Raw genomic sequence first — 14,614 nt, 5'->3', positions numbered from 1 at the left:
ATTTCTCCAGTTAGACATTGTAGGACAGGAAGAGACAATTCAGTCTGTGATGTTGGGTTGATATGATTAACCGATGATGCCTAATTATACTAATCACCCTGCCTGCGTGTTGTCTATATCCATCCTTTCTCTGTGTGTTTGTTTGTCTATCACAGAATCTGAAACACACCACTGCCTTCACTACCAAGCTAGAAATACATTCCAGAAACCGCAACTCTCGGCTTTGTTTTATATTAAACATTTCTCCGCAGACCTCCTTTGAACATTTTCCTCTCTCACCTTAACTGCGTGTCCTCTGTTATACGGAATTTTGATATTGTGAGAAAGATCACAGTTGCCTACCGCATTTATGACTCTTATAGGCCTCTCTATCTCCCCTTGGTAGCTGCCATTCTGGAAAGAATAACACAAGTTCTTGCAAATCCTCCTTATAGATCTCCTCCCTATAAACCTCTTCTTTCCCCTCTCCAAAGCCCTGGCCTCCTTCTTGTAATGGGGTGACTGCAAACTCCAGATGCAACCTAACCAGAGATTGATAAAGCTGTAACATCACTTCCTTTTATGACAATAATGATCCTCTCAGTTCTCCCCTTGGCTCCCACCACTCCGGAAAGAACAATCCAACTTTGTGCAACTCCACCTTCTAGATCTCCTCCTAAAGGTCCTCATTACAACCTCTCCTATGCCTTTTCCAAATCCTCGGCATTCATCTGATATGGAGCGACCGAAACTAAATGCAATACCCCACATGCAATCTGACCAGAGTTCCATAGAAAACCAGAGTTTTCCGGTCAAGAGGAACCTACGGGTGGGCTGAGTCTGCGATGTCCCGACAAGCAATAGGTGGGAGAACTGCTGGAGGATGCTTGTTCTGCACCCGGACAGATGGATACAGTGATCAGCCGAAGTGAATGGCCACAGCACTTCCTCCCTCGAACACAAGGAGCTGGACTCCCGTCGTGGACTGAGAGGTTCATACACAGAGCCAGACGTAAGATCACCCACCTCCCCACCACAGGCCGTGGAGAAATCTGTGGGACCACATTGCGATTTCCTCCCCCTATCCAGACAGGTAAATGTGGCAGCCCACACCCCTGTAGCCACGTCCACCTTGACCTTGGCGGAAAGCATCCTGATATCATGGCTTGGTACAGCAAAATACTCCTCCTGTGACTGTGAGAAACTGCAGAGGGTTACGACCACATCTCAGCATGTCACGGAAACCAACCTCCCCTCCGTAGACTCTGTCTTCACTTCCCACTGCCTTGTAGAGCAGCCAGTATAATCACTCACCCCAGACATCCTGTCTCCCCTCTAACCGGACAAAAGAGAACAAAGCCTGAAAGCTCACACTGCCAGGCTCACGGACAGTCTGTTATAAGGACAATGATTACGTTTTATAATATTCTTATGCGATAAGAATATCCCTACTATAACTAGATGGACTCGACCTCAATGTACTGGATTAGCATCTTGCACCTTATTGTCCATCTGGCCAGTGATGTAGTGGCATCCGCACTGGACTTCGGGGGAGGAATGATCCTGGATTAGAATCCAACCATCTTCTTCCAAAACAGACACAAATGCTGGAGAAACGCTCTCTCGGTCGACATCTCTCTCATAGGACACGAATATATATATATTTTTTACTTCTTTTATGTCTGTTTTTTTTATCTTTAATGTGTTTCTGGGACAGGTAAAGGCTGCGATTTACAGCCTGGAGATGGTTTGAGTGATCCAGCGCTTTGCTGGCTCCGAGAAGATTCTGTGACAGGAGCGCACACTCGGACGACCTCGATGAGAAGAAACTTTGAGTCGTGGCGGGAACCGCTGTTCGACTCCGTATTGCCGTTTAACAAGTTGCCGTCCGATGCGCCACAATATCGTTATTGTTTAACTGCACTGCACTTTATCTCTTTATCTGAGGCAGTTATACTCGATTCTGCGTTCTGTTATTGATTTACCTTGTTCTACCGCAGTGCACAGTGTAGTGTTCTGATTGTTGTGTACGGTACTCAAGACAAGACTGTCACTGTCCCTCGGTACAGGTGTCAACAATAAACCAATCTTGCAAGGTACATCAAGGCGCATTGATCTTCTTGTCTGCCATTGCTGGTTTATTCCAGATTATTTAGAAGCTCGGGATTAATAGACTGTTATCCGCTACCCTCCCAGGTGTTTAAGCACATGTATCCCACTGCCTCACTGCCAGGACTGTGAGTGGTGACAGGAGTGGCTGACGAAACAAGGATCCTTCCTACAACACCTGAGCCTGAACCCCTAAACTTGAACCCCACACGCTTCTTCCTGATGTGCTCCTTCCCTTCTCTAGTCTGCAGGTCACCCTTGGACAATGAGTAGCAGATGCTGAACCTACCCCACCCCCTCCACCATGGGAGCATTCCCCAAAAAAGGGAGACAGCATGGTCTCCATCGTCCATCCATCCTGATTGGTTCATCCTCATTCAATCAGTTTTCTGGTGCCCCACCTTATTTACAATCAAATTCCAGACTTACTACCCCATTAAACATTTAATGACCATGCAGGAAGAGTTCAGCTTGATTTTAGAATAGGTTAAAAGTGAACAAAGGTATGCAAGTCAACAAAATGGTGAAGGCCTGTTTTTATTGACACGCCTGTCATTATTGGTTGGAGAAGGTCAACAGCAGCTCCATGAAACATTCCGGTTTCCACTTGGAATACAGTTATGCAATTCCGATCTTCCTAAGGTGACTTTCAAAATGTACAGGTAAGATTTACCAGGATGTTGCCTGTCCCAAGGTTTATAAACAGAGTTTAGAGTTTCAACAATCATGGGCTTTTATTGGAATGCTCGGGGCTGAGAGGAATCTTGATAGAACTTGATAAAATTATGGAGAAATTATCATGTAGACCGGGGTTGCCAACTTTTTTTTTCTTAACAGCCAAAACCATTAACCAAGGAGTTTGTGATCATGCAGGGGATGGGAGGGAGAGTTCAAGAAGAGTGGGGCAAGTTTTTCTGTCGATTTTCCCCAGTAATCAATATCATCCTGTAACCCAAGACTATCCTACCGATGGACATGGCCACCATATATTATGTTATCTGCAATCTGTTTAGATTGGTTCCCATTGTCATAAAGTTATCTGGAAACATTTGTGCATTATTCTGTGTCTTTACTACATTGACTTTCACAACGTAGATAAATGAGCATAATGTCACACTGAAGTAAAGTGGGAACATATGCCTTGTATCAACAGATGCAGAAACAATTACTGAAACAGATAAGAATGTCATGAATGCATCTGTCCTTGCATTCCATCATTGACAACTTACTGGCCTTTGCAGAATGGAAGCACCTATGTACTTGAACAAAAAATCCTACAAAAAGTAAAGGATACAGCCTAATCAGTCAGCGATAAAGGCCTCCCAGCTATTCTGCACATCTACATGAAGTGCTATGGCAGGAAAGCTGCCGCTGTCAACAGGAACACCTAACATCAAGGACAGGTTCAGAAACAGTTACCACCCTTCAACCATCAGGCTCTTGCACCAAAGGGGATAACTTTACTCAACTTCACCTCGTCCATCAGTGAAATGTTTCCTGAACCAATTGATACATTTTCAAGAGCTCTTCATCTCATGTTTTCAATATTCAGCACGTTTTTATTTATTATGATCATCTCTTCATTTTGTATTTACACAGTTTGTTGTCTTCTGCATTCTGGTGAACACCTTAGTTGGGCGGTCTTTCATTGATTTGGTTATGATTGTTATTCTATTGATATGCAAGAAAGTAAATCTCAGGATTGTTTATGGTAACATATATGTGGTTTAATAATAGAATTTACTTTAAAATTGGAAAAAAAATAACTTGTTTATCAAAAAGATGTAGGAAATGTAGAAGAAAGACTGCATGGATAATTATGCATTTTTTACTTAGATTACCCCACTGTCCCAGATTCCCCACCACCATCCCCACCCCATCAATACATTGAATGGAATAATACATGCATGACCATAATCCAGTATCTTCTGTATCAACTCTTTTCCATCTTCCTGCTTTCTCTGTTCCGTTTATCTTCTGCACTTAGACAGGACGTACTTACAGGGTGTCAGCTCTATCAGCATCTCACGTAGCTGTCTGTGGATCAGGGCAATTGATGATGAGAAATGGGTGAAGAAACATGGTTAATTTGCACTCGTAGGCTCATGACCTCCAGCCAGACAGCAGAGAGCTTTCCTCCACTCACCATCATCCACAGAAATCCATCACTTAACACCAAGAGAATCCCCTTCCTTCACACCAAGACCCACATCCCCAAAACACTGCGAGACTTAATTGCTTCCAAATCAGATTATTCATGTTCCTCATTAATCACCAACCAACTTTTCCCTCACCAGAGCAAATCACCTTCCAAAACACTAGAGAACACCCCTCCCTCACGGTTCATGGAAATCTCCCTGTGTGTACACCAGGGGAATCAACTTCCACATCACACCAAGGAATCCTGTTTTCCAAACCTGTGAAGATCCCTCACTCTGCATACAAGACTATCCTTTCCTCTGTAATCAGACACAAATCTTTGTTGGAACAAACCAACTCACACAAATAGTACCTAAAATAATTCACTAAATTAATCACAGTCTGTCAGTGCAGGGATTACACTCGTGTGACGTAATGGCTTGTTCAAAAGCTTTATTTTTAAATCTGTTGAAATCTGTCACTTTGGAGTGGCTAAGTGGTACTTCAAATCACAGACTTAATATTTTGTTCATAGAGATCGTCTGTGGTGTCTGGGGTCAAATCGCTGGATGGACAAAATGTCTGAAATGTGGGTTAGGTACGGCACTGTGCAGAAAATATTGTACACGGTCATTGCCGTCACTGGAGTTCCTGGTGAGTGAGCAGAGCAAGTCATGTTTGGGGTGTCCGTGTGTTAGATGGAGCAAACCTGTTTATAATAATTTTAAAAACTAGATGTAATTTAACTCCTTCTTACGGAATATGTATTCCAATTTCCCTTGACTCGGGAGAAAACAGATCTCCATCTCAAACCAATTATTCAGAAAAAAAAACAAGGGAGTATTTCCTACTCCCTCAATATAGCAAATTCCATAAACCCCATCCCCAGAAAAAAAAACAAGGGAGCATTTCCTACTCCCTTAATATAGGATATCCCATAAGCCCCTCCAGACAGGTAAATTAATTTTCCTACATCAGACTGCCTTTCTCATTGCAATGTATTCTTGTCTCTCAAATAGAGCCACACTTGTCTTCCCCATACCTTTCTGTTTCCTTTATACTTCCAACAAAGGTTCTTTGAGATGAAGCATTAAGTCTGGTTGTCCTTCCCAGTGCTGCCTGTTCTGAAGGGTGTTTCCAGTTTTTTTTTGTGTGCATTCTCACCCATCTTTCTACACCACAGGAAATCCAAAATTCAAAAGAGTTGGATTCCCATCAATAGCCCACCCATAACTGCATATTGCATTTGCAAATCCAGTAGAACTGTAATTTCCTTTACACAAATTGGGAGATAATTGTCCCTCCAAAATTGAAGGAAACACTTCAACTAGTACACAGATAACCTCCTACTCTGCAAATCAGAGGAACCTAATCTGCTCAAAGTGAAGGGGAAACCATGCCATCACAGATACACTAACAGCGGGAAGTGGCCGTTCACCTGCTCCATGTGTGTGAAGAGGCTCATTCAGTTAACCCACCTTGTGATGCTCCGGTGAATTCACAATAAATAGAGGCCACATTTCTGTCCGGAGTGAACAAAGAGTTTTACTCAATCATCCCAGCTGCTGCAACAGCAGCAACTTCACATCAGGGAGGAAGTTCAAATCAGCTCTATGTCAAATGTTTAACCATCACGGTGACTGAAGGCAGCTGCAGGTTCATGAGGAACTGTTACTGTCAGATTCTGCAGTTCTTGCGGCTGCTCATCGCACCCAGGACTGAACCCCGGTCACTGAGCATTGGAGGAGTCCGTTCTGCTGATGTTAGCCTTAAACTAGACTGGTGTTTAATATTCTGGATCTGTGAAAGATAAAACAGTTCTATATTCACTCCCGTGTCTCAGGTACTTGCTGTCTCTACCACATTCACAATGTACACTAGAGAGGCCACTCGGCCCATCTGGTCCCTGCCAATGTTTCACGTTCCATATCAGTATATCAATATCTATCCCTGTCGTTCCCCTCTCACTCTCCCTGTGATGACAGTTTACAACTAGTCACCACCCCGTGGGATAGGAAATTTCCCTTGAATATTATGGAATCATGGAAATTTACAGCACATTACAGACCCTTTGGGTCCGTTATTCCGACCATGTAACTTACTCTAGAAACAGCGAGAATTATCCTATCGCATAGGCCTCTATTTTCCTAATCTCCATGTACCTATCTAAGAGTCTCTTAAAAGACCCTGTTGTATCCACCTCGACCACCGTTGCTGGCAGTGCATTCCACACACACTACTCTTTGTTTAAAAAACTTAGCTCTGACATCTCATCTGTACCTACTTCCAAGCAGCTTAAAACCATGTCCCTCGTGTTAGTCATTTCAGCCCTGGGACAAGCCTCTGGCTATCTACCCGACCAATGCTTCTCATCATCTTATACACCTGCATGAATTTCCTGCATGATTTTCTCCAGACTGAATAAGACAATGAGCTCACTGTGGTTTTGCCGTTCCCCAGGGCTCTGGACTAAGGTGGTTAAACTCCTTCTTTCCTGCTCTTTTTAACTTTTTGGGCCGTTTTCACTAATTTCAAACGACTGTGCCATCGACAGCTGGGTTGTTGCAATGCACTGCTGAAGTCTGACAGCAGACTAGAGAGTGAATCTTCGATGGACCAGAGTCAGACCCCAAGGGTTGCCAGCCTGAGTCAGGGGTTTGGGGTTCCAGAAAGAGATGGGACCGAGAGTTTACAAGGAGGGGGGAGAAGAGGAATCAGATCAGCTGGATGTGGCTACAAATGAAAGATCAAAAACATTTGGAAGCTGGTTGATCAAAAAAAAAGTGGTTAATTTCTGCAAAATACTGGTGGAAATCAACAGATCAGGCAGTCAATGTGGAGAGGAACAAATAAGCAACGGTTAGGCCGAACCCCTTCAGCATGCATTGGCTGTGTACACCTCTGCTTAGTTGCTGCCTGAACTGCAGAGTTCCTCCAGCATTTTGTGTGAATGTGTCCACATCTCCTGTAACAGCAGAATCTCTTGTGTTTTATATCTGCAGTTGTAAGAACGTTCTACTTTGGCATTAAACATGCGGAACGTTTGCTGATGTTAAGTGTAATGTTTTATGGGAGCTGCATTCTGTGTTAAACGAGCTGCTGAGTTTTCTACACACAAAAACTGAGGTATGTACTTGAACCGTTGCTTGCAGAAACTTTCAATGGCACTGTGATTAGCTTGAACACTGAGGCGTAACACTTTTCGGGGTCGCTGAAGCACCGATCGAATGCGCAGGCGTCAGGGTTGCGGATGTCCCGAATATCACGCATGCGCAGTACACAAAAGGCCTCGGATATCGCTGCCGGTGAGTGTTTCTCCGTGCGCCCGTTTTCACTACCGACTGAGGGGCAATTGCTGTGACTCCCGGAAACTGTGCCCCGCGATCCCGGGACAGTCCTGTTCTCTTCTCTCTCTCTCATCCCCACGATCCCCTGCACGGACCCCGGGGAGCTTAGGCTGATGAGGGAATGGGAACCGATGGATCTCTCAGACAGAGCTTAGCTCCAGCTATCAAAGGGTTAGGAACTCGGAGAAAGGGAACAAAATCTTTTACATCGCCAGTTCTGATAATCACCTTTATTTTACCTCCAATCACAAACAAGAGACATTCTGCAGATGCTGGAAACCCAAGCAACACACACAAAATGCCGGAATTCTGCATTAGTACACTTTTCCACAGATGCTGCCTGGCCTGCTGAGTTCCTCCAGCATTTTGTGTGTGTTGCTTGTTCTACCTCCTCTTGTTCCAGACCTTTCTACCCGTGAGGACATGTTTTGACCCATTCACTCTGTGAAGATAATGATATCAAACACCTTTGCCCTGGGCAACAAATAGCTTTCACATCACAAATGTGACTACTGCGCTTCCCTTTATATTCACTGGCATTACTGCACCATCAATGAGTTCACCACAGTCAGTCATTTGGCGGAGGCTTCAGGGGAAATATTTATGTACAATACAGAAACTGTGTGTATTGCGGTGATGCAAAAGCTTCTGTATACTTCCAACAAATCCTCAAAGCAATGTATAACTTCCTTGTTTATGCTTAGAGCCTTTTTCAGGTGTATAAGATGATGAGGGGCATTGATCGTGTGGATAGCCAGAGGCTTTTTCCAGGGCTGAAATGGCTCACATGAGGGACATAGTTTTGAGCTGCTTGGAAATAGATACCGAAGGGATGGCAGGGGTAAGTTTTTTACACAGAGAGTGATGGGTGTGTGGAATGCACTGCCAGCAGTGGTGGTCGAGGCAGATACAATAGGGTCGTTTAACAGCCTGTTAGATAGGTACATGGAGCTTAGAAAAATAGAGGTCTGTGTGCTAGGGAAATTCTAGGCAGTTTCTAGGTAAGTTTCATGGTTGGCAAAACATTGGGCTGAATGGCCTGGAATATGCTGTAGATTTCTATGTTCTATGTTGAACAGTGAAATAACTGGCTATCCTACAATCCTCTGATAACTCTCCCGGCACAAAGGATGATTTAATTATCTCTGCTAGGGCCCTGACGATTTCTGCACTTGCCTCCTGTAGGGTCCGAGGGAGCACCTTGTCATGCCCTGGAGATTTATCCACCCTAATCTGCCTCAGGATAGCAAACATCTCCTCTTCATTAATCTGTACAGGGTCCATGATTTTAATGCCGCTTTTCCACACCCTCACTGACACTGTGTCCATCTCCTGAGTAAATAAGATGAAAAAAATATTTAAGATCTCCCCCATCTGCTTTGGTTCCACACGTGGATTGCCATTCCAGTCTTCCAGAGGACCAACTTTGTGCCTTGCAATCCTTTTGCTCTCAATCTATCTCTAGAATCCGTGAGGCTTATCCTTCGTCTTTTCTGTGAGGGCAATCTCATGCTTTCTTTTAGCCATCCTGATTTATTTCCTCCTTGTTCTCTTGCATTTCTTATACTCCATAAGAATCTACCTGCCTATCCCTGTTATGCAACTCCATTTTGTGCTTCACCAGGTTCTCAATATCTCTTGAAAACCAAGAGATACAGTTTCCAACTTTACCTTTTATTCTGACAAGCACATACCCGCCTTGTACTCTCAAAATTTTGCTTTGAAGGCCTCCCATTTACCAAGCACACCTTTGCCATAAAGCAGCCTGTCACAATCCACAGTTGCCAGATCCTAGTGTCATAATTCCAGTGTTGTTCCATGCCGTGAACACATCTGCCTTTCCTACGCTGCTCCCTGTATTGAAATATACAGGGCTCAGCATATTCACTGCGCCATGCTCAACGTTTTTCATTCCTGACTTTGTCTGAGGACTGAACAACATCTGTCTCCACAACCCCTCTACTATCTGTTCTGTTATTCAGGCTCCCATTCCCCTTGCAACTTTAATTTAAATAACCCCTTCCCCCAGCTCCCACCATGCAACTCCATCACCCCTTTGTGCTTCTTCTCCCAGGTCAATAAAAAGGAGGTGCATACCAGGTACAGGCAGATAGGAACAAATGGGGTACTTATGAAATACAGGAAATTCAAGTTAAAATAAAAGAAGGCATGAGGTTGCCCCAGCAGACAAGATTTAGGAGACTCCTCAGGGATTCTACAGACATGTTAAGAGCAAAAAGATTGCAAGGGGAAAGTTAATCCGCTGGAAGATCAGAATGATAATCCATATGAGGAGACCAAGTAGATGGGGGAGATAGTTTTTTTGCATCCGTATTTGCACAGGAGTTGGACACAGTCTACAGAAGTGAGGCAAAGCAGCATCAACTTCATGGACCCTGTACAGATTACAGAGGTGGAGGTGTTTGCTGTCTTAAGGCACATTACCGTGGATAAATCACCAGGGCCTGACAGGTTGTTCCCTAGGACTCTGCGGAAGACAAGTGCAGAAATTGTCGGGGCCCAAGCACAGATATATAAATCAACCTTAGTGACAGGTGAGGTACTGGAGGATTGGAGGACAGCCAATGTTGTTCTGCTGTCCAAGAAAGGCTCTAAAAATAAACCAAGAAATTGTACTTTGGTGAGCTTGACATCAGTAGGGGAAGGTTATTGAAATGTATGTGCAGGAACCAGATATATAAGTATTTGGAGAGATGTGGACTGATTAAGGATAGACAGCATGGCGTTGTGCATGGTAGGTCATGTCTAACCAATCTTATAGAGTCTCTCGAGGAAGTTATCTGGAAAGTGGACGAAGGCAAGGCAGTGGATGTTGTCTACATGGACTTTAGCAAGGCACTTGACAGAGTCTCATATGGGAGGTTGGTCAAGAAGGTTCAGTCACTCAGCATTCAAGATGAGATAGTAAATTGAATGAGACACTGTCTTTGGGAGAAGCCAGACTGTGGTAGCAGATGGTTGCCTCTCTGACTGGAGGCCTGTGACTAGTGGTGTGCCACAGGGATCAGTGCTGGATCTGTTGTTTGTCATCTATATCAGTAATCTGGATGATAACATGGTTAGCTGGATCAGCAAAGTTGTGGCTGACTCCGAGATTGGTGGTGCAGTGGACAGTGAGGAAGACTATCATGGCTTGCAGTGCGATCTGGACCAGCAGTGGACAGTGAGGAAGACTATCATGGCTTGCAGTGCGATCTGGACCAGCTGGGAAAATGGTTTGAGAAATGGAAAATGGAATTGAATGGAGACAAGTGTGAGGTGTTGCACTTTGGTAGGACCTACCAAGGGAGGACTTTCACAGTGACTGTTCAGGCATGGAGGAGTGTTGTAGAAGAAAGGGATCTGGGAATACATGTCCTTAATTCACTGAAAGTGGTGTCACAGTTAGATACGGACAGAAAGAAAGATTTCAGCCCATTGGCCTTCATGAACCAAAGTAGTGACAATGATAGATCTTTATACTTTATACTTTATCCTTCATTGTTGCCAAACAATTGGAACTAGAACGAACAATCATCACAGCGATATTTGATTCTGCGCTTCACACTCCCTGGATTACACATATTAAATATTAAAAATAGTTAAAATTAGTAAATATTAAAAATTTAAATTATAAATCATAAATAGAAAATAGAAAAATGGGAAGTAAGGTAGTACAAAAAAAACGAGAGGCAGGTCCGGATATTTGGAGGGTACGGCCCAGATTCGGGTCAGGATCCGTTCAGCAGTCGTATCACAGTTGGAAAAGAGCTGTTCCCAAATCTGGCCATACGAGTCTTCAAGCTCCTGAACCTTCTCCCGGAGGGAAGAGGGACGAAAAGTGTGTTGGCTGGGTGGGTCATGTCCTTGATTATCCTGGCAGCACTGCTCCGACAGTGTGTGGTGTAAAGTGAGTCCAAGGACGGAAGATTGGTTTGTGTGATGCGCTGCGCTGTGTTCACGATCTTCTGCAGCTTCTTTCAGTCTTATGGATGTTGACTTGTAGAAGATATTGGTGAGGCCTAATGTGGAGTCTTGTTTGCACTTGAGGTCACCTACCTACAGGAAAGATGTAAAAGAGGTTGAAAGAGTTCTGAGAAAATTCACAAGGATGCTGCCAGGTCTGGAGGACTTGGGTTATTGGGAAGGATTGAACAGATCAGGACTTTATTGCTTGGAATGTGGAAGATTGAGGGGAGATTTGATTGTGACAGAGGTGCACAGATAGGGTAAATGCAAGCTGGCTTTCTCCACTGGGATTGGGTGGGCTACAACCAGAAGCCATGGGTCAAGTGTGAAAGTTGAGATGGTAAGGGGAACATGAGGGGAAACGTCTTCACACAGACCGTCATCCAGGTGTGGAATGAGCAGCCAGCACACCCGGTGCCTGCAAGCTCAAGTTGAACATTTCAGAGGTTTGTACAGGTACCTGGATGGTAGGGGTATGGCAGTAGAAAGTTTAAGTAGCTCGGCACCAACCAGATGGGCCAAAGGGCCTGTTTCTGTATTGTATTATTCTATGACTGTGACAAGAACCTGAAATAATACAAAAACTCACTTTAAGTCCTTTTACCAGCTGTGCGGACCAACCATTCATCTCAGCAGGAATTGTTTATATGGTGTTAAAACTGTGGCACTTTAAGTTAGTAATACATGAAAGAAAATTCCAGCTGCACGTTAACAAAGGCTATTCGTGTGAGAGTGTTTCGGTTACTGTGGGGCCAGGCACCCATGTAGCTCAGTGGGAACAGGGAATAATACCAATGGAGAGAGTCAAACTGAGCCAGGTCACAGATTGGGGAGGGTAGAAACATAGAAAAAAAACTACCCCATAACACGGGCTCCCTGGCCCACAAAGCTGTGCCGAATATGGCCATACCTGAGAAATTACCTCTAATTTTCTGAGCTCCATATACCTGTCCAGGGGTCTCTTAAAAGGCCCTATTGTATCCACCTCTGCCACCGTTGCCAGCAGCCCATTCCACACACTCAGCACTCTCTGCGTAACAAAACATACCCCTCACATCTCCTCTGAACCCATTCTCATAGAGACAGAAAGAACATCAGAGAATTTGATGATCATTCCAGATACCAGCACTGTGCCCAGTTAGAAGATGATTTCTCTCTCCAACTTGGGTTGAACCTCACTGTAACAGTGTGATGTCAGATCACACCTTGACAACCCAAGTGATCTCATCTGAACTGTTGTCCTACACCCACTGATAGATTTTGTAAATCTTTTTACAGGTTAAAAGTGACAAGGAATTTGTCTATGGGAATCTCGAACATAACACGCCTGATTTGCTGTCTTGGTCCAGATATTTAACAAGTGGAGCAAGGGATTCACTCAATCATCCTTCCTGCTCAGACTGTGGGGAGGGATTCACTCGATCATCTGACCGACTGGCACGCCCGTCATTTCACAGGGGGGAACCCGTTCATCTGCTCAGACAGTGGGAATGGATTCAGTTGGTCATTTCAACTGAAGGTACATCAGCAAGTTCACACTGGGACAAGGACATTCACCTGTTCTGTGTGTGAGAAGGGATTCAGTCGGTCTTCCCACCTGTGGACACACCAGTCAGTTCATACTGGGCAGAGGCTGGTCATCTGCTGAATTTGTGGGGAAAGATTCACTCGGTCATCTGACCTAATGGCTCACCAGCGAGTTCACACTGGAGAGCAGCTGTTCACCTGCTCAGACTGTGGGAAGGGATTCACTCGGTCATCCACCCTACTGAGACACCAGTCAGTTCACACCGGGGAGCGGCCATTCACCTGCTCAGACTGTGGGAAGGGATTCACTTGCTCATCTAAACTGAAGGTACATCAGAGAGTTCACACTGGAGAGAGGCCATTCACCTGCTCAGACTGTGGGAAGGGATTCAGTTTGTCATCTCAACTGAAGATACATCAGCGATTTCACACTGGGGAGCGACCGTTCACCTGCTCGGACTGTGGGAAGGGATTCACTTCGTCATCTGAACTGAAGGGACATCAGCGATTTCACACCGGTGAGAAGCCGTTCACCTGCTCAGACTGTGGGAAGGGATTCACTCGATCATCTGACCTACTGGTACACACGTCAGTTCATACTGGGGAGAGGCCGTTCAAATGCTCAGACTGTGGGAAGGGATTCACTCAGTCATCTAAACTGAAGGTACATCAGAGAGTTCACACTGGGGAGAGGCCATTCACCTGCTCAGTGTGTGGGAAGGGATTTGCTCGGTCATGTCAACTGAAGGCACATCAGAGAGTTCACACCGGGGAGTGGCCGTTCACCTGCTCAGACTGTGGGAAGGGATTCACTTACTCATCTCATCTGAAGGAACATCAGCGAGTTCACACTGGGGAGAGGCCGTTCACCTGCTCAGACTGTGGGAAGGGATTCAGTCGGTCATCCCACCTACTTGTACACAAGTCAGTTCACACTGGGGAGAGGCCGTTCACCTGCTCAGTGTGTGGGAAGGGATTCACTCAGTCATCTCAACTGAAGGGACACCAGTCAGTTCACACTGGGGAGAGGCTGTTTACCTGCTCAGACTGTGGGAAAGGATTCACTCGGTCATTCCACCTACTGAGACACCAGCGACTTCACACTGGGGAGAGGCTGTTCACCTGCTCAGACTTTGGGAAGAGATTCTCTCAGCCAAATCAACCAAATGTGCATGACTGCGTTCACACTGGGGAGAGGCCGTTCCCCTGCTGTGAATGTGGGAAAGGATTCACTCAGTCATCTCACTTTATGTAACTCTCCCTTCAGCTAGCAGCTTAATATAGGGGGTGATAGCCCCCCAGCCCAGCCAAACTTAAGAAATCTCGTTTGGGTGGATGCTGCGTGATGTCTCCTCTGTTACAAATCGGTACCATGAAATAACAAATGGTAAACAATATCTGATTAAATGATTGAACTTTATAATTCTTACTTTGACTGAGGCTGAGGAACTGGTGTAGGGGACAGGGTTTCAGATTTCAGGATCATTGGGATCTCTTCTGGGGCAGGTGGGACCTGTACAAGAGAGACGGGTTACACCTGAACT

General features: G+C 45.0%; 1 protein-coding gene across 1 annotated transcript; it reads left to right on the top strand.

Annotated features, from left to right (window-relative positions):
• Nucleotides 1-7,510: 7,510 nt before the first annotated feature.
• LOC140208027 (uncharacterized) lies at nt 7,511-14,341 on the top strand. The gene is made up of 3 exons (XM_072276557.1): nt 7,511-7,532; nt 12,822-14,138; nt 14,338-14,341. Exons 2-3 carry the CDS (start codon nt 13,228-13,230, stop codon nt 14,339-14,341), a joined length of 915 nt encoding a protein of 304 aa, XP_072132658.1. The 5' UTR covers nt 7,511-7,532; nt 12,822-13,227.
• Nucleotides 14,342-14,614: the final 273 nt, after the last annotated feature.

Source organism: Mobula birostris, chromosome 13 (genome assembly GCF_030028105.1).
Source record: "Mobula birostris isolate sMobBir1 chromosome 13, sMobBir1.hap1, whole genome shotgun sequence".
Lineage (NCBI taxonomy): Eukaryota > Metazoa > Chordata > Chondrichthyes > Myliobatiformes > Myliobatidae > Mobula > Mobula birostris.
Note: the sequence above shows the minus strand (reverse complement) of the source record. Positions and strands in the feature narration are given on the sequence as shown.